At 37.2% G+C, this 21,143-nt stretch overlaps 1 protein-coding gene across 1 annotated transcript in view; it reads right to left on the bottom strand.

Annotated features, from left to right (window-relative positions):
- LOC148127624 (ALK tyrosine kinase receptor-like) overlaps positions 1-19,485 on the bottom strand; it is a 213,346-nt gene extending 193,861 nt beyond the window's left edge. The window contains exons 1-2 of the mRNA XM_087929823.1: positions 19,386-19,485; positions 13,031-13,232 (exon numbers count right to left, since the gene is read on the bottom strand). Coding sequence (XP_087785949.1) covers positions 13,031-13,232; positions 19,386-19,485 — 302 coding nt within the window. The remainder of the gene's footprint in view (positions 1-13,030; positions 13,233-19,385) is intronic.
- Positions 19,486-21,143: the final 1,658 nt, after the last annotated feature.

The following is a 21,143-nucleotide window of genomic DNA, read 5'->3' as shown; positions in this document are numbered from 1 at the left end:
AATAACACCTCTGACTGGAGATTTTACAGTATCCTTCCCCTGCCATGCCCACCAAACCATGCCCACAGAACCGAGAGAAAAAAAAATTGAATCCCACCACTGATTTACATGTGCTACACTTGTGTTTAACAACCAGAATTGGGATTGACAACTTTGTCATTAAGTGAAGCGGTAACTGAAATCACCATAACTGGTTATAATACCTTATTTCAGGTTTCCTTGGCTTTACAGACCTGCGGAAGTCATTAATACAAGAATTGGTTGCAAAGTTACTTTTTTCATCACCACCATAACCAAATGGTCATTAAATGAGGCAGTCACTAAATGAGGACAACCTGTGCTTTTAAATAGTGTTCCAATACATTATGAGATATGGGGGAAAGTAATCCTGTTAAATGTGTTCAGTTTTTCTCCATAACATCTAATTTAAAAATAAAATAAAATAAAACATTTTGATCTGTGCATAGGCAGAATGTTTTATCAATTCCAAGGAAGCCACAAACAATTGTTAGAGTGCCATTCATGAAACAAAGAGAGCAGTTCCTCCTAGTATTATTTTTAAACAGTTTCTTCCTCTGCCACATTACTGTTTAATCCCTCCTGTATAAAATCCCTGAAAAAATCTTTGCTTGGTTGGCTTAACCCCAATCAAATAATAGGATCTGACAACACTTCTTTTTCTCCCTCCTGTAAATGGATATGAACTGAAGACCTTATCAGATATTAATGTGTAATTCAGGCTAACAGGGGAGAAAAAGACACTTGCTGACACAATGAACAACTCGAGTTGTGAGAAATTCTGACCTAAAATTAATTTATCTCCACACTGCTTTTCAAGTGCATTAATTTCAGCAAAGCACATTTTCTCCTTCTATTATGGGGCCTGACTGACAAAGATGTCAAGGAGTCACTCTTCCTTTTGAAATCAGGAAACCTGAAATTGTTCCTCTCTTCTGAAAATAGCCCTGCTGGAATGCACATTGGAGACAAACAAACATTCCTTTGATATACCTCTTTTTCAAGATGTCTGTTTCACTAGCCCTACAATCTAAACCCCTGTTATTTTCTTCTTTTGCTTTAGTTGGAATGGGCTTGCATCCAGAAGCTTGACAGAGTGAAAACTTATTCATGCCAAGAAACGAACATCCTGTTCCAAGATAATAGAAGTAGGTAAATATATCTTAAAGGTAGCTTATATTTATGATAGATGAACTGTACTAAATGTGTAGGAATCCTGTTGAGATCAGTGAATACTTTTTGAATTTTAGCCAATGTTGGGGTTATGCTTACAAAGTGACTGCCAAAATACATATGGCCAGCCATAAAACACTCATTCCCAGTGCTGCTCATGATTCCAATCACAGAATAACACAGTTGGAAGGGACTTTGGAGGTCATCTAGTCCAACTCTCTGCTCAAGCAGGAGACCTTATACTATTTCACATAAATTGTTGTCCAATCTCTTCTTAAAAACTTCAGTGCTGGAGCATCCATAACTTCTGGAGGTTCACTGATTAATTGTTCTGTCAGGAAATTTCTCCTTAGTTCTAGCTCGATTCTGTCCTTGATTAGTTTCCATTCATTGCTCTTTCTTCTGCTTTTAAGTGCTTTGGAGAATAGGTTGACCCCTTCTTCTTTGTAGTAACCAGTTAGATATTGGAATACGGTTATCATGTCACCCCTAGTCCTTTTCATTAAACTAGACATACCCAATTTCTGCAACTGTTCCTCGTATGTTTTAGTCTCAAATAATCTTTGGTGTTCTTCTCTGCACTCTTTCCGGGGTCCCAACATCTTTTTTATATTTTGGTGACCCAAACTGGATACAATATTCTAAGTGTGGTCAACTCAACGAGTGGAAAAGCTTGTCTTCAGAAGTTGTGGGTGCTCCATCACTGAAGGCTTTTAAGAAGAGACTGAGCAGTCATTTTCTGAAATGGCATAAGGTCTTCTGATTGACAGGGAGTTGGACTAGAAGAGCCCCAAGATCCACTCGAACTGTGATGATGTTCTATGTTCTACCAGGGCATTATAAAGTAGTACTAACACTTCATGTGTTTTTGATTCTATTCCCCAACCTAGGATTGTGTTGGCTTTTTTTGGACAGCTGCACACTGCTGGCTCATATTTAAGTGATTGTCCACTAGGACTCCACCCTCTCAACAGTTGCTGCTATTGAGTCAATTATCACCTATTCTATACCTGGACATTTGGATTTTCTTACCTAAATCTCCACCACCACCCTCTCTCCCCTCCTTCCCTCTTTCTTTCTTTCTTTCTTTCTTTCTTTCTTTCTTTCTTTCTTTCTTTCTTTCTTTCTTTCTTTCTTTCTTTCTTTCTTTCTTTCTTTCTTTCTTTCTTTCTTTTCTTTCTTTCCAGGAAGGCACATTCCCAACAAACCATTAGGCAGTAGCCACTCTTTATTTTTATTTACATAAAATGATTGCGACTTACATGTATGGGTTCATAAACTTTCTGGTAAACAAAATGTTGTTTTACAGGATTGCACTCTGCTTTACAATATTCAATATTGTAAGGCAACTTTTTTTTTAATGTAGATTTAGTTACTAGAGTTGAGAGCCTAGTAAATACCAATAGATATTTCTAGGGCAGGGGTCACCAACCTTTTGGACTGCAGGGACCACCAAACTCATAATTTTAAATCCTGCGGACCACTAAAATGATTTTTGACTGACAGTGGCTTGCTAACGTTTTCCCAGGGTCTCTGCAGAAAGCAGCAGAGACCCTGGGAACCCCCCCACAAAAAGTCTGCCGGGAAATTCCCCACCCCATTTGCCTACTGATTGATCATTCGTTATTTGGGATCAGAGGATACTGTCTCCAGCTCCATTCTCAGGAGGAGGGGGAGACAGAGAGAGAGAGAGACTTTGGCTTCAAGGAAAGCAGCAGAAGCAGCAAAAGTCTTTCTTTCTCTCCCCCAAACTCCTCTAGAAATGAGTCTGGGTGAGACTTGTCATGCTGGTGCAACCTCTTGGAGCAGGAGGCCTTGCAGGGTCCCAAAGACTCATTTCTGGCAGAGTTTGGGGGAGAGAAAGAAAGACTTTTGCTGCTTTCCTTGCATGTAACCAAAAGCAGAAGAAGCATAAAGAAGCAGCCCAATGGCTGGCGAGGCACATGGAGTACATGGGGCAAGTTCCCCCCTTCACCCTTTCCCCCCTCCCCTCACTACCTCATGTTGTTCACAATTCAAGTGATGCAAGACTTGTGTTCCCATGGACAATGTGGGCAGAGCAGCCTTGTGTTCCTGCACAGCCTGGATTAATTGCTTTGGGGAGGGGACATTTCTCTGTGGACCACCAAAATTTTCTTGCAGACCACCAGTGGTCCCCAGCCCACTGGTTGGCGACCACTGCTCTAGGGAACACTGATCTTAACATTTACCATATTATCTTTCCCTGAAAGAGCAATGTAAGCTAGATCTTAAGGCAGAGCTTCTTAAAGCAAAGCATGACAACCTACTCCTCTTCGAGTGACATCTGCATCAATCACTGCATCAGTCATTGTTCTTGTTAGGATAACATCCTCTAGTTCAGATGTCGGCAACCCATGGCTCCAGAGCTGCATGCGGCTGTTTTGTCCCCCTGTTGTGGCTCCCTATTGGGTGATCTCACCACTGGCTTGCCCCATCCCTCACCCTCTCCTCCCAGTCACTGGTCGCCTGGCCTGAGAAGGTAAGGGTGACAGCAGAGGATGGAGAAGCAGATGGGGCTGATTCTCTGGTGCCTCATCTCTTGCTTCTGGCCCTTATTGTGCTGGGTGTGCCTTGCTCACCTGGAGAGACATGCAACCTGCTCTCCACCCTGAGACACTGGCCAGACCTGGCCACGACCAATGCCGGCCTTGCTAACTTGAGGGCTGGTGGGGTGGGAATTGGATCCAGAAGGAGGGGATGAAGGAAAGAGGGATAGGCCCCCAGCCCCCAGCCTCATCTTTAAGAAGCTCAGGGCAGTGGGAAACGGGGCTGGCCCCACTGAATCTTGCATGCCCACTCTGGGGTTCAGGCTCAAAGAAAGCTGGAGTGTCCTCACCAAAGTTGCTTACCTGTCAGTTGGTCAACTGCCCACTCCACCTTTGTTGCGCTTTGGCCAAGCCTGGCTGCTAATTTGAGGAGGGGGTCCCCACTCATGAGTGCCATCTCGGCCCCACCACACCTGGCTAGGGGATCATAAGAGGAGAAGCAGGGGGAGGAGGGTCATCTTTGGAAAAGTCTCTGCTGCAGCTTGCACTCATTCCTCAGCCAACCCAGATTTACAAAAAGTTGCCAAGAAGAAAGAAAAGGAGTAGTGAAGAGCCCTAAGGAGAGTTCACCAGGTCAGCCTAGCCTCAGCTTTCCAAGAGAGAGAGAGGAGACACAGACATACACAAAGAGAGAGTCAGACAGAGAGATACACACACACACAAATGCAGATACAGACAAAGTCACACACACAGAGATGGGAAGAGAGAGAGGAGGGGGAAAGACACACAAAGAGAAATACAGAGAAAGGGAGAGAGGGGGGGATAGAGGGGAAGAGAGAGACATACAGAAAGAGACACACAGAGAGAGGGGGAGAGTGGGGAGAGCAAGGGAGAGAGAGAGATACAGAGATGGGGGAGAGAGAGGGGGAGAGAGAAGGAGACAGAGAGAGAGATACAGAGAGAGGGGGAGAGAGAGAGACATAGAGAGAGAGCATTACAGAGCTACAGAAAGAGGGGAGCAGGTGAGAGAGAGAAAGAGACACACAGAGAGAATACAGAGAGAGAGTGGGAGAGAGGCGGTAGAGAAGGAGAGAGGGGGAAAGAGAGACATAAAGAGACACACAGAGAGATACAGAGAGAATGGGAGGGAGAGGGGAAGAGAGACACAGAGAGAGGAGGGGGAGATACAGAGGGAGACATAGAGAGACACAGAGAGATACAGAGGGGGAGGGGGGAGAGAGGGGGAGATAGAGAGGGAGAGAAAGAGACAGAGAGACATACAGAGACAGAGATACAGAGAAAGGGGGGAGAGAAGGGGAGAGACATAGACAGAGGTACAGAGATATAGAGAAAGAAAGAAAGAAAGAAAGAAAGAAAGAAAGAAAGAAAGAAAGAAAGAAAGAAAGAAAGAAAGAAAGAAAGAAAGAAAGAAAGAAAGAAGATGGATGGATAGATAGATAGATAGATAGATAGATAGATAGATAGATAGATAGATAGATGATAGATAGATAAATAAAGAGAGAGGGGGAGGGAGAGGGAGTGGGAGGGAGAGGGAGACAGAATCAAAAGACTTTTGTGGTTCCTGGTGTTTTTTTAATAACCAGTTCTCTGACCTAATGATCGGCTGCATAGGCATGGCTATGGGGTCATGTGACTGGGCGGGAGTGAGTGATATTGAGTTGGCCATGCCCACCCAGGTTTTGTGGTTCCTGGTCTTTTCTGTGGCAAACAGGTCCAAATGGCTCTTTGAGTGTTTAAGATTGCAGACCCCTGCTCTAGTTTAATGAATGCAGCTCAGACAGTTTGGTCAATAAAGCTTAGTTTTTCCTGAGCAGGAATGAGCACTCAGAAAGAAGGGTGAAATTAAAGTAGCTGTCTCAATCCACTTAATAGTGAGGCTGCAATGAGAAGGTACATTTTCATGAATCCAGGAGAACTTTATCTGAGGATAGGAGTCTTGCAATATATGCTGATGCTGTACTGTGTTCTTTATTTCGACAAAATGTTATTTAAAATGATATGTATATATACTGTACATACACACGCATTCTCTCTCTCTCTCATGTATATGTATAAACAAACATATGCTGTACAATCAAATAATTTGATTCCATTCATTTCATTTATCAGGAAATATTCCTGTTTTTGAGATACCTTTTGTTTTAGAGTCAGTGAACATTGCAAAACTATCTCTAATGTTCTGAGAATTTATGAAAAACAGTTTAATTGGAAATCATCCCTGTTCAATGCATGGTACAGCAATAGCAATCTTGACAGATGGTTATCCAGCCTCTGCTTACCTCTTCTAATAAAGGAGAACCAACCAATTACTTTCCAAAGCATTCAGTTTTGTGGATGAGCAGTTCTTATTGTTAGGATGGTTCTCTTAATGTTTTAGCTAAAAGTCTGCTTTCTTGCAATTTCCAGTCATTAGTTTTTGTCCTGCCATCCAAAACAACAAGTCTACTTTATTTTAAAATATTCAAATCTGGCAATTCTCAAACATGCTCTAATCTTTCATTCTCCCTTTTCTTCTTAAAAATGTGACAATTCCGAATATATTCCAAATGTACAATGACAATTGCACACATGAAAAGAATAGCAGACCAATCAGGGGTGGGATTCAAAAATCCAAGCAACCAGTTCACTGCCCGGTTGCTGGGTAGGCGTGGCCATGGTAGATGTGGCCTACCGGAACTTCTGGGAAGGCCATTTTTCACCTTCCCCAAGGTATGGAGGGTCCCCTTGAGCCTCTGGTAGAATGAAAATGGCCTTCCAGTGTCTGGAGGCCTGTTTCTGGACTGCTGGAACTTCCAGGAGAGCTGCTTTTTTGCCTTCCCCAGGATCCGGAGGCTTCCCTTGGGCCTCTGGGAGGGTGAAAATGGCCTCCCCCAGGGTCTGGAGGCCTTCTGGAAGCCAGAAACAGGCCCATTTCTGGACTGCTTGAACTTCCAAGAGGGACGTTTACCTGCATCCAAAATGAGCCACGTGCAGACTCCTGGGAAGGGAGGGGTAGGCGGGGCAGTTGGTTGGTTCAACTACAGGTTCAGTCAATCAGATGTAAATTTAACATCCAGTTCACCTGAACCAGTCTGAACCAGTAGAATCCCACCCCCTGAGACCAATGCCTAATTTTGTAGTAAATATAGGTAGAGAAGGATGGTTTCCTTTTCCTTTTTGGCATGGAAATAAAGGAATAATGCCCTCTGGAATTTTTGAAGAAATCTTTAAAAAACAATCTAATATAGGCTAATGTCCCACTACTCTTTTTCTAGAGATTAATTAGTCTTTCAAAGCTGCTATTTTCTATTAAACTATTTACAGTTTCTCATGAACATTAATTCTAAAGGATCAGGGTTCACACTAGTTGTTATTTGCTTTGACACTTTTTATAACAGCAAATCTGTTCATCAATCAAAATTAATCCTCCTAAAAAAGAAACCAACTCTTAGCTGTGGATGCCAAAAGGCCATCTATTTTCTGTCCTATAAATAACAGTAGGTACACATGATAAATACTTGATACCTGCTTATAACTACAGCTGGTATGGTCAGACAAAGTGTCATTAATCTACCAAATTGAACATCCATGCAAGGCTTGGTTCAACTTTAATAAGTGTTTGAGGAGAAGAAGTGACATTTCTTCCCACCACCCCTTACTCTACTAAATCACTTATTGACTTCACTTAAATCACACAAGTCTATTTCTTTTTTTTTTTTGTACTCAGTGGAAGCACGAAGGCAATTATGTTGGATTATTTTGTTGTTCCTAACCTATACAACTGGAAATCTGATAAATCAGATAAATGCAGCCCTAAAGATTTCAGTGAGAACTTCTTTGTGACCCACACAAAGCCCAATTCTGATTTGAGAGGTTTCTTTCCCCGAATACATTGACTTAAATTTCCTGCTTTACAATAGATCATTCTCTTGCATTCTATTTCTTACATCTATTATAGGAACCAAAATGAAGACATTTGTCAGATATTCCAAGTAAATAGCCATGTAATGATTTGACAGGTAGGGACAGTTAGCGGAGAGAGCAAACTAATACTGGAAATGGAATAAATGCACAAATAGGGAAAATGTGGATCACTTTTTTTCAAAGCCCAGAAAAGATGTGAGCCTCATGTCACTTGGAGTGAGAATAATGTTCCACATCTGCTCCCTTTGGTTACTTTCCTAAATCTGCAATGCAAATAAGAGTTATCGCTGCCTCTGAATATATACCAAGGTCCCTGAATATGTTTAGAGGCTGGGGGAAGAGGCAAGGATAAAGGAGGTCATCTATACTAGTATGTCTGGAATATCAGCCAAGGATCACAGTTACCTGTTGTCTGGCAAGGACATCACTTGAACACTGAAGAAACTTAAAATGTGTGCTTGATAACTGGCTATTTCCAATTATTCATTACTGTTGGAATGCTGTAAGGTTAAAAAAAAACCTCTTTCTGCATGTGCTGAAATTATCATTCAGCCTGCAATAAATAAACACACACACACACACACACACACACACACACACAAAATCTGTACATACATATATACATATATAGGGGGGGATAGGGAGAGGGAGAGAGAGTTTCTGTTCTGATTTGTTTTTCATTTTTATTTGTTAGAAAAACCTAGCTCAAGACACAGAGAAGTAAACTAAATCTATAGAGAAACCTTATCTTTGTGTCCTGATAATCCTTATTTATAAAGTTATTACAGATAAACTAACTTCCTAAGACACTCAAAGTAGTTTGCCAAAAATTGATATATCAGTTAAAATGATCGGCAAAGCCTAATACAACCTACTATCATAAGTACCCAAAAGATTGAGGGGGTGGGAAATGGGACTTAAACTTGACTGGAACAAGGGAAGAAGAGTATTCTATGTCTTCACTCATTTCATTTCAATTCATCCACTACAACTGGGATTTCATTTATGCTTACCAACTATTATTCTGCTTATTGAGGCATTTCTGTTCTAATACAAGTTTAGGCAGCCTGTTGATTTGAAGACAATTGAGTGGATAAATCCTGTGTGATAAATTCTAATCGATAACACAGGAGAAATGGGATTTTTATTTCAAGTTAAGATTGACTCCATTTACCCTGTGGTTCAAACACACATCAATATCACATCAAAAATATTTTTTAAAAAAAATGTGTTAGAGCATAAATACACTCCTAAGAGGATAATTCAGTTGCCCTAGAGTACTAGGCTAAGGGACCCAGGTATAAACAATTATTTTTTAGCAAGCAGAGATTTGCACCATGAAAGAAGTACAGCTATAACAATGCAAACCATTTTAGGATGATGGTGTACAAACTGGGATCACACTGGCCTCCTGAATTTTCTATGTTTGTTTAGAGTCCATAGACTTATTGCAATTCTATAGCATTTTTCTGACCATTTAGCTAAATAATTATCAGAATCTGATGAGTACAAATTTTCTGTGCCTGTAACATTTATAAGAGAGAAGAAAACCTGCCACAATTCCATTTCCAAACAGTCTGTAGGAGAATTGATTAACATGTCAATTTGGTTGTATTGTTATAACAATATTGGATTCCCTAACTGGGATCAATTCTAAACTAAAATCAAATTATTTATTTCTTTAGCAAATAGCATATCATTCGTAGACTAGCAAAATACATTAAGATTTCACCTAGATTAGTAAAACATAACGAAATATACATGTTAAAAAGATCTGTGTTCAAATGCCAAATGCCTAGCTATTGAAGTGCAGCATCATTTTTATTTTAAAAAAACAACAACAACACCCAGATCCTGGACTGGTATATGCCCTCAGCTTACACCTGGTCATGATTGTGATCTACAATTTGATCTACAATGACTCTGAGATGAGGATACCATGCCCCATTTATGTAGACACCGTGTGAGGTGCACATCTTATTCAGGATTGTCCACTACTAGTCCAAAGCCTGGTACCTTTTGGGGGATCATTTATATGTTTCTATATCTGGGTGTTCTGTGACCCACTTGGATTTCCATTGGGAATCAATGTTAAAGTTGTTGGGCAAATGCCAGTGGGAGCTTCCTGTATTTGAGTCTTCTGGTTGATATATGAAGAAGGTTGGCATACACCAGTAGGAGTGAGTTGTTCATAATTCGGACTAAGAGTAACCCAGGGAAATCATTTTATTTTGATTCTTGCAAAGGACTAAATGATTCTCATCCTGGATGCTATGATCACAATCTTGGTACCCCTTAGTGGCATCTATTTTTAATTTAAAAAAAAAAACCCTTGCACCTAATTTTAATAAACATTTTAGAATCCAAGGTAATCGATGAATCGGTTATTTTTCTAAAACCCTTCCTTCCATCCTTCCTTCCTTCCTTTTCCCCATTCTTTCAAGAATAAGCTAGCAATTTCCCTCTCAGCAGTTTGCCTTGCTAAGCAAACAAAACTATGACAGTTGTTTTAAATTGTTCTTTGCACTATGTATTCTGCAACTGTGAAGGTAAACTTTTTAATCAGAATATCAAGGGTGTACACTATTCATATATTCAAATTAAATCATAAATTGAACAAAGAACATCACTTCAAAGTATCCATAATCAGCTTGCTCAAAATAGGCTCCTGCTGTTTTGCCCAACTACAATCTAAAAAAGAAAAAAAAGAAAACCACACAGAAAGACTGACAAATTGAGGCAGCACTGGCAATTAATCTTAATTACACAACTGGAATAAGATATTTTACCTGGCCATAGGCCAAAAAGAGCAAACTACTTAATAAAAAGCCCGAGCTCAATTAAATTAAAAAATATCATCACCCTAAATACTTTATTTAAACATTGCAGGCATAGAAAAAATATTTATGGATTAAGAAGGGTTAAATGTTGAGCTATGTTGACAAATAGGGCTCTCATGTATTTAACTTTTACACTACTCGGTTATATTTTAAAAAGCTAATTTTTCAACCTTGGGGCATGACCTGAGATTAAGAGACATAAGTAGTACCTTGATTTCTCAGTTGGTTAACAGATTGATGCAAAGGACTGAACTAATGTATTAGGCTTGCTCCATTCCATCACAGCTGGATTCTGAAGCATTTGCACAAGCATAAGCAATTGCTACTTTGAACATCTCTGCATTAGTCAGGAAAAGGAAAAATGTCCTTTGAGGCATCTTTTTGGCCACAATATTTGAAGAACAGTTCTACCCTAAAGGGAATATGCCATTGCTATTTGCTACCTGTTAAAAGATATAAATATTAAGAAGTGAAAAAAGAGAGGGAGGAAGACTCTTTTGTGGCCGGTCTCTATATCAGGGCTGTCAAACTCCTGACCCAAGGGCCAGATGCGTCACATGCTGGCTGTGCCCAAGCCCGGTTTAATGAAGGGGAAAAAAGTCCAGATACATCATGTGATGCTGCCATGACAATATGAGTTTGAATACCCCTGCTCTATATAGTTACTAACAGGATATTTGCTTTAGACCAATGTTTCTCAACTTTGCCAACTTTAAGAAGTGTGCTGGCTGGGGAATTCTGGGAATTAAAGTCCACACATCTTAAAGTTGACAAGGTTGAGAAACAGGGCTTTAAATTTTCTCCAGCAGAAGACACTGAAGTTGTTCAGCTGAACCGCTTGGCTGACCTCTGTTCTTACAGTTGAAGTTGATCTTCTGCCAGACAGAATTCTGGCTTTTCTCTGCCTGTCCAACCTGGAAATAATACAAAACTGTATACAAGGCTAAGCAAGGGAAATAGATTTGTTTCTGAAACCACCTTCAGGTTACAGTTTTCTTGTAGATGCCTTCTCCTGCATAGAATGAATGTCTAAGGAGATAAGAAAGGCTGTGTGGTTAAAAAAAATAAAAAAATCCAATTTCTGAAATCACTGCCTCCAGCTAGCTTGGACCTCGCACAAGGTGTGCAGATTTAGAGAAGTGAAAAGAACCTCATGCTGTACTACTGTAGTGTATATGTGTTGATCCCTATCTTTACCACCACCACACTATTCACTACACTGTGCAGATTAGTGAATAGTAATAGTCAAACCCTATTTTATGAATGCATTCATATTTTTTTAACATAGAAACAATAAAAAACAAAGTCCCACTGATTCACAAAGTCAGATAACATCTTAATTAACACTAAAGTGACACAGAAGCGTATTCAACCTTCAAGATACTTCAGATAGTATTAAAATAATATTAAGAAGAGATTAAAAAGAAAACATGTGGAAGAAGTACTACAACTCTCAAATCAGTCTGTGTCTGTGAATCCTGAGGACCTTTTGTTCTTAAAGGTAGCCTCATTGTGGAGTCTGCACACTGAATACATTGATTATTACTAGCCACTGCTTTGGCAGAGGTGTCAAAATGGCAGCCCATGGGCCGGATGTATCATGTGCAGGCCACACCCATCCTGGCTCTGCAAAGGCAAAAAATGTCATGATACATCAGATGATGTCACTTGACGTGATCAAGTTTGACACCGTGCTTTGGAGGATGAAGAAATAATGGTCATTTTCTGGTTCTGAAAATGTAAAAAACCCCAAAATATGTGTTGTTTGATATGGAATATTTAGTTTATCTGCCAGATTTTGCAAATGCCTACTAAGCGCCACCATAATATCTAATAGGTCCAAGTTCACAAACTGCAGTAAGCCTTGGTTTATTTTAATAAAAGTTTGATAAATAAGACATTGTATCTGGGTTTATGAATAATAAGAAGCTGTAAGCAAAGATTTACTAAGTTTAGGGTTTATGGAGCATATTAATCTATAATGTTCAATGCAAGGTACAAATTCATCCTGTATATTAGCAAATGAGTAAAGATCCATTACCTTTTCCAACTATTGATTTGTCTTGGTGTCTGCAGACAAGAATTAGCTTTATACTGCAGAACATGTATTTTTCCTATGCTAATGTTTGAGGTTTGGGAAATTAAATTATACTGAATTCAGTTATTACATACCAGTTGGCAGAACAGCATGAAAGAAGAAAGAACTCTGCTAATCAGAAAAAAAATGCAATATATTCATGAATAGAAAGCAAAGTGGTATCCCTGAGAGCAGAATAGGCTGTAATTACTCATTTTGTGTGTCCGTGCATGCGTGTGAATTAGTATGGTCAGGTATTAATATATCCAAATAGATTAATGAGAGGAGACATAGTAATAACATCTTCCAGCGACAGAGCCATGCAATAGCCTCTCTCCTCTCTCTTAAATAATCTAAACCAAAAGAGTTCCCTGATGAAAGATGAAACTAGAAAGGACTCTAAAGATAAAAGTGTTTAGCACAATTTTAATGCTTCAAAGGAAAATTGTAGTATTGGAAGGTGGAAGGAAGACAGAAATAAAGAGACCTACCCATGTTTTTCTCTGCCAGGAATCAATGGGGTTTTGATGTGGCTTTCATTAGCATGGAGGACCTGAGCAACATACTTTCCATTTGGTTGGAAGTATTTGTAGACAGCCACTTGCACCATGCAGTTTTCACTGCTGCTTCTCAGCCAAGGGCTCAAGAGAATAAAGTTCATATTTTCTGATGTATTAAGATACAAGAATGAACCTGCAGAAAAAGAGAACACAAGAAGTCTAATTATTAAAAAAGGCACACATCATTGACTTGTGTCATCATCAATCGCAATATTATTTTATATTTGCTGATTTTTATGAATAGCCTGCAATGTTTCTTAATATTCATCTCCATCTCCTGAACTCAGAGAAAAACTAAGGCAATGCCTCTTCACAATTAATAGGCCTTCACCCACTGCTACCTTCCATAAAAACATTGTAAGATGCTAAATCATTAGATCTCTCAAACTTCAGTGGTATCTCCACTGTGTCAAATTAATGGGCTCCTTATTGCAGAAGTCAACAATGGCTGAACAGTGTACAGACTGCTGCTAATGGACGGAGGAGAGTTGGCAGCAGGACCAATGTGGACAGCCCTTGGAAGGCCTCAAAATGCTTCTGCATCTTGCTGAGACAGCCCTATCCATATTTCTGGGTCCAAAATCTTGATGACTGTAATGTTATTAGATTCTTATGAGAGAGTGCGTGTGAGAGAAAACAGACCTAATTCTCCTGCCTCCTATTTCCCCACAATGATCCTATAAATTAGGTTGGGCTGAGAGAGAGTGACTGGCCTAAAATCACCCAGCAGGTTTTCATGCCTAAGGGAGGCCTAGAACTCAGTCTCTCCTGGTTTCCATCAGGAGTTGACTTTGTTTTCCTAATGTTTTATTGTATCCACTCTGACTCTCCCATCAGCACACTCACCTATGGCAAACTATAAGGCTTGAGTTTTACTGTCTATCTAACTGTCAGTTGGATAATTTTAACTTCCCGAAAACAGAACAGGATAGAACCAAATTTGTGTACTAAACAAAATGGCAAAAAAGGACTGAGGTTGAATGTGGATTAGATCTAAATAGAGATTGTAGGGGAAATAATCCTGAAAATAAAATCTACAGGGCATTAAGAAAAGCAGTTGGACAGCTTCCTATTTGTTATTATTCACAGTTCAATTTAAAGACTCTTTTCTCCCCTGTTATAGTAAAGTGATATAGAGCAGAGTTATTTTTATGTGGCTGAAAAAAATTCCACTGGCCATATTCTGCACCTCCATGGATTATTCATTACAATCAAGTGGAATATTGGAAAGAAACTATGTACTGTAAAAGGGGATGGAATCTCTCTCTCTCTCTCTCTCTCTCTCTCTCCATGTGTGTTTATCAGACAACAACATTTATTTTATTTTTAAATAATGCTGACCTGAAATAAAAAATATTTTTATTGATACATCAGTTTGTTCTGACATTCTCTTTTTAAATTCATCTAATCCACAATAAAGAGTTTTGTCATTACCCAAAACACCAATTCTCTTTAAATAAACTGACACAAACTGATAGAAAGGGCAGAAATAAATGCATTTACTGTCATTTGTATCAATTTAAATGTTTTAGTTTTGACTGGGGCTTCAATTCAGCCTAATAGGATACATTACTCGCAGAGGCAGATGCCACCATCTCTACTTCTCATACATACTCGCAGTTAAATACTTATTCTTTCAGACATACCCAAGCATGAGGGAACAAAGGGTCCTATGAAATTTTACTCATCCTAATATTTATGCTGGTTATGACCATAGTAAAGATTTGATTTGATTTGACATTCAAATATTCTTGGTAAAATTAAAATGTGTGGGCAAATCCATAGAGGAGAAGATTATCAGTAGTTACTACTTGTAAGGCTTAATTATCTCCAATATCAGAAACAATATATTTCTCTGTACCAGTTGCTGTGAGTGAAGGAATAAAAGCAATGTTCATTTAGGGGGAAAGTTTCTAAATAAATTCAACAAATAAGAAGACTAAAGGTAGATATTCTTCATGCATTTTTAGATGAAATACACTTTTGGCTATGGAAACCTACCTCACCATATAATTGCTAAAATGCAGAAAAATGCAGAAGGAAAATCATAAAAAAAAACAAATTTATGGATAACTATCATTGTGAAAATTTGGCAGAAAAGCAAGAATAAATGAAAAGATGTTTAAGGATCCCATGGACAGCCAGGAAAACAAAGATATCAAAGAAGAAATCAAACTAGAATTCTCTTTTTAAAATAATTTTTATTTTCTTTTTTTTTTACATTGTAAAACATCATGGTATCAACAACGTTCTTGGCATCTATACAAGATTTTGATTTAAATATCATAATACATTATATGGTGTTTATCTACTATTAAATAATATCTTTAGCTATAATTACTATTCTTATATCTTTATATAGTTTACAAAATTTTATTTTACTTTCTTAAGGATTGTTTCAATTAACATTTTTGTCTCCCTTCTTGGTTCTGTTTTTTAGCCATTTATACCAATTGTTCCAAATTGTAAAGAATTCAGAGTCATCTTTTTCTTTCAATTTCATTGTTAGCATATTCATCTCAGCACTTTCTGTTACTTTGTGTATTATTAGTTCTTCATTAGGGGTATTTGGTGTTTTCCATACCTGCACAAAGGCTATTCTGGCGGCTGTTATAATATGTAACACTAGGTATTTTACTTCTTTCAGTAGTCTTTCTTTAATAATTCCTAATAGGAAGGATTCCGGTCTGAGCTCAATCTGATAGCCAGTAATCTCTTTTAACCAATTTTTAATTTGGATCCAGTATGTCCTGGCCTCGGGGAACATCTACCACATGTGATAAAATGTACCATTAACTTTTTTACTTCCAACATTTAGGACTCATATTGGAGGAGATTTTGGCCAATCATGTTGGGGCTAAATACCATCTATAAAACATTTTATATATGTTTTCTTTGTATGCGGCCGATACCGTTAATTTATAATTTATATTCCATATTTTTTCCCATTCCTCTAATTCTATAGTGTATCCAAAATTCTGTGCCCATGCAATCATTGTACTTTTGACTATTTCCTTTTCCATTTTAAAATCTAATAAATATTTATATATTTTAGTTATAAGTTTTTGTTCTGGTCCCATTAATATTTTATCTAGTTGATTCTGCCCTTTGTCAAATCCAAAATCTTTTGAGTCTTTTTTATATTTATTTTGAATTTGCAAATATGGCCACCAATCGATTATAATTCCAGTTTCTTTCAGTTCTTGGTTTGATTTTAATTTCCCTTGGCTATCTAATAGTTCTTCATAGCTTACCATTTTCCATAGGTCTAATCTATTTGGATGTATTATGGCTTCCATGGTTGACAGCCATTGAGGGATTTCTGTATAGTGTTTACCTTTGATTTTTTTCCAAATTGTAATTAATGAATCTCTTATTAGGTGTTGATTGAAATAGGCATGCATATTACTTTTATTTTCCCACAAAAATACATGCCAACCTATCAAGACGTCATGTCCTTCTAATGTTAAGATTCTCTTGTCTCTTAATTTAATCCAACCCTTAATCCAACTCAACACCGCTGCCTGATAATAAAGCTCCCATTCTGGTAGTCCTAGACTGCCTCTGCTCCTATTATCTTATGATAGTTTCATTTTAATATGTGGCCGCTTGCCCAACCAGAAAAACTTGGATGTCATTTTATTTAATTCTATAAAAAAAGATTTCCCTAATTTAATTGGAATCATTTGGAATAGATATATTAATTTTGGTAAGGTATTCATTTTCAGTGTTGCTATTCTTCCTAATATAGACAGTTTCAATTTGGCTCATAATTCCAATTCTTTTCTGATTTGCTTAATCAGTTTGACATAATTGTCCTTTTTTAATGATGAACATCTGGGTGATATCCAAATTCCCAGGTATTTCACCTTTTTTCCTATTTGCAGTCCTATTGTATTTTCTAATTCTACTTTCTGCTTTGTTGTACAGTTTTTGACTATTATCTTAGTTTTATTTTTATTTATTTTAAATCCTGCTACTTCCCCAAATTTTTCTATTTGTTGCAACAATATTGGTCCTGAATTCATTGGATCTTCCACTATAAATACCAAATCATCAGCAAATGCCTGAACTTTATATTCCTCATTTCTAATCTTAATTCCATAATTCTCTGGGTTTTGTCTGGTTGCAGCAAGCAACACTTCTAAAGACAAGATAAATAACAGAGGTGATAATGGACACCCTTGTCTCACTCCTTTTGCAATTTCAAAATCTTCAGTATGGTCTCCATTTAATAATACACTTGCTTTTTGATTTGAGTATATTTCTTGAAGTGTTTTTTCTATATTAGTGCCAAAATTCAGCTTTTTAATTTGATATAGCATGAATTTCCAGTTAAGATTGTTGAATCTAAAAAAATTAAAGCTGCCTGTTTTTCTGGTTGAGCTTCATAGTATTCAATCGAATTTAGTACTGTCCTAATATTGTTTTTAATTTGTCTATTTGGCAGGAAACCATTCTGGTCTGTGTGTATAAGTTCACTCAAAATTGGTTTCATTCTTTCTGCTAATATTGTCATAAATATCTTATAATCCGTATTTAGTAACAAGATTGGCCTATAGTTCGCAATTAATTGTTGATCAGTGCCATCTTTTGCAATTAAGGAGATGTATGCCTCGGACCAGGGCCTTGGAAGTCCAGCTTGTGTTAATGCCTCATTATATAGTTCCAGTAATATTGGTTCAAATATTTCAGATAAATTTTTATATAGTTCACCTGGTAAACCATCCGGACCTGGTGTTTTATTATTTTTTTGTTTTTGTATCGCCTTTTGTAACTCTGTTAATGTTATTTCTTTATTAAGTACTTCTCTGTTTTCTTCTGAGATTGGGCTCAGACCGTTTCCCTCCAAGTAGTATCTAATGTTTTCTTCCCTAACATCTTCTTGCTTATAAAGCTCACCAAAATACCTTTGCACAATTCTCTTTTTCTCCTCCATCTGATAATACACTGTCCCTTCCTCATCCTTGAGTTGCTGAATTAGTCTTTTCTCTTTCTTTATTTTTAATTTATGGGACAACCACCTTCCTGGTTTATTTGCTGATTCAAAGAAATTATGTTTAAGAGTTTTTAAGTTACGTGCATTTTCCTCAATATCTATAAAATTTAGTTCATGTCTAATCTCTCTTAACTTCCATATTCTTTGGGTCTTTTTGGAGCTCATATTCAATTTTTTTAATCCTTTCTTGTAATTTGTTCTGTTTCTTCCATTTTTCTTTATTTTTCTTAGCTATATAGGCTATTGATATGCCTCTCACGAAGGCCTTTGTAGTGTCCCATAAATTTTGTAAACTAGTAAGTTGCTTTAGATTAACCTTAAAGAATGTTTCTAACTCATTTTTCATTCTTGAGATATATTCTTTTTCCTTTGTTATTTGTGAATTTAATATCCATCTCCTTTTCCTTTTACCATGTCCTTTCCATGTAATTTTAACTAGGCAGCCCATATATTCGGCATTATCTCTACTTCACTAATGTCTTTCTCGATTGCCCCATTAACCCATACCATATCAATTCTGGACCATGATTTTTGGAGAATAAAACGTATATTTCTTCTCATTTGGATTCCTCTTCCTCCATATATCTTCCAAATTGGTCTCATGTGTTAAATCAAAAAAATTTGGGGGGTAAAATTCTCTTCTTTTTCTTCCTAGTCCCTTCCATACTAATATAGTCCTTTTTAACATCAACAATGGCATTAAAGTCCCCTATCAAGCAAATATTTTCTTCACCTACACTAATTATTTTATCATACAGTCCTTTCTTCTTCTGGTTATCATTAGGGGCATATATCCCCACTAATAGTAATTGTTTTTGATGTAAATTAATTTGTATCATTAAAATTCTGCCTTGTTCATCTGCATAGATTTTTTTTGCATTTATCCCTTTTTTTACGTAAATTGCTACCCCCCTTTTCTTTTGATCTGCCAATGCTCTAAATAATACACCCAACTTGGGATATTCTAGATATTTTTATGCTGGTTTTGGATATGTACCTCCTGTAGGCATATAATATCAACATTTTGTTTAGTTAGTTTGGTTAATATTTGTTTTCTCTTGATCTAGGAGTTTTATCCATTGATGTTTATTGAGAATAATTTAATCTCTTCTTCCACTGTTAATTCTGAGTCTACCTAAATCTTCTGTTTGTTCTTGCTTCTCTTTGGGGTCTTGTTCTTAGTCCTTCTCTCCTTGGGTATTCTCTCGTTTCTTTGCCTCTCTCTTCTTGGTCCCTGTTGCTAATCTTGTTGGTCCTCCTGACTCTTGCTTTCTGACTCTTCTTTACTGTTCCCCTCTTCCTCTGTTTCCATCAGCTGATCGTAAAGTTCTTGCGCCTTTTCAATACTATCAATTTTTACTCTTCTTTCTTGCCATGTCACCAGCATTCCTTCAGGGACCAGCCATCGGAACCAGATGTTTCATTTATTCAGTTGTATTGCCAAAGATCTGTAGTCCTTCCTCAACTCTCTTACCCGGCTCGGAATTTGTTTCAAGGTCATGATCTCTTTTTTTTAATACACCATCGGCTCGTCCTTTGTGATTCTATATACAGTGTCTTACATTTTTTCTGGTGAACCTGATGTGGACCTCTTTAGGCAGCTTGTTTCGTCTAGTGTAGTTTGTATGGATTCAGTAGACCTCATCTAATTCTTTCACTATTTCCTGCTGGTCCCTTTGCAATGCCTCTGCTATTAAGTGGGACATTATGTCTCCCAGGTCTTCATCTTTGGATTCCATTACATTTTAGAATCTCAAATAGAATGCTGCACATTCCATTTCGAGATGGATAATCAAATCTTCTAAGTCTCTGTTCATCTCTATTACTTTCCTGTCCATCCATTCCAATCTCTTATCTATTTGTTCAGCTTTTGTTTCTGTATTCTTTATTCTTTGTTCATTCTTCTCCAGTGTCTGTTGGATCATTCCCATCTTCTCCTCTAAATTTTGAATCTTACCCTTCATTCCTCCCATTTCCATCTTCATATATGTATGGTTATTAATCATTGTCTCCTGCATTTTAAGCATCATTTCCTGAATAGCTGTTAATGTTGCTTGCATCGTCTGCATGTTGGCCGCGTTGCTCATCTTTTACGTATTCAACATTCCATCTATTATTTTTTTTAACCCACTAGAGATGCAATAGACATTGATGAACCAGACATCGTTTTTTTCTCTTTCAGGTTCGTTGTAGTACTGGTCATATTCCTAACTTTATTGTAAATATCTTTCCCCTTTACCATTCATTGTTTAATTTTTCTTTTGTTATTAGTTCTATTCAGTAGTTTCCCTTAGAATATAAATATCTTTTCCCACTTATGAGATTCTAAATTATTCAGATTTGATTCAATCTTTTATAGAATCTGAAACTAACTGAATCACCAAAATTAAAGAAGATAGAGAAGGGAGAGAGCTAAAGGGATGACAGGAAGGATAATATCAAAATGAGAGAAAGAAGAGAGAAAGAATGTAATATAATATCCTAAAATATACTTGTTGTAAATTGTTCTTATACAACTATTTTATATTACTATATTATGGTATATCAACTGTATTCTTTATCTTTAACTGTAAAGTTCAGTTTCCTTTAAACAATTCTATATTCCACTTCTTATATATATGACCTTACTTATTTCATTAGTTGTTAGTAATCAATCAATCAATAATCATCAAAATAGTATTTCACCAGTATTCACAGTTTCATATCATTTAAACTTTTAAATTCTTAATAAATTCAATCAAACCTTTATCAAAATGTTATTTCATTAATTATATTCTATGAAAATATTCATATTTTCATAATATTCAATATTCAGTAATATTCAATCACTTTCCTTTCCTTGTCCATTCATGTTTTATTTAGTCACAGTCTGTTATATCAGCTTCTCTTCTCTCTGTATAATCTCAAAATGTCACTTCCGTTCTCGGGTTTAGTCATGTCTCTTACTTTTTTCCACTGTTTTTCTTCTTTTACAAGTCACAGATCCATCAGGTTAAACTCCAAATTCCTAGATAATCAGTCTAAATCAACTCCACATTTTTCAGA

Source organism: Pseudonaja textilis, chromosome 1, assembly GCF_049901715.1.
Source record: "Pseudonaja textilis isolate UNSWEBS1 chromosome 1, rPseTex1.2, whole genome shotgun sequence".
NCBI classification, from domain to species: Eukaryota; Metazoa; Chordata; class Lepidosauria; order Squamata; family Elapidae; genus Pseudonaja; species Pseudonaja textilis.
The sequence above is the reverse complement of the archived record's forward strand: the minus strand, read 5'-3'. Positions and strand labels throughout refer to the sequence as shown.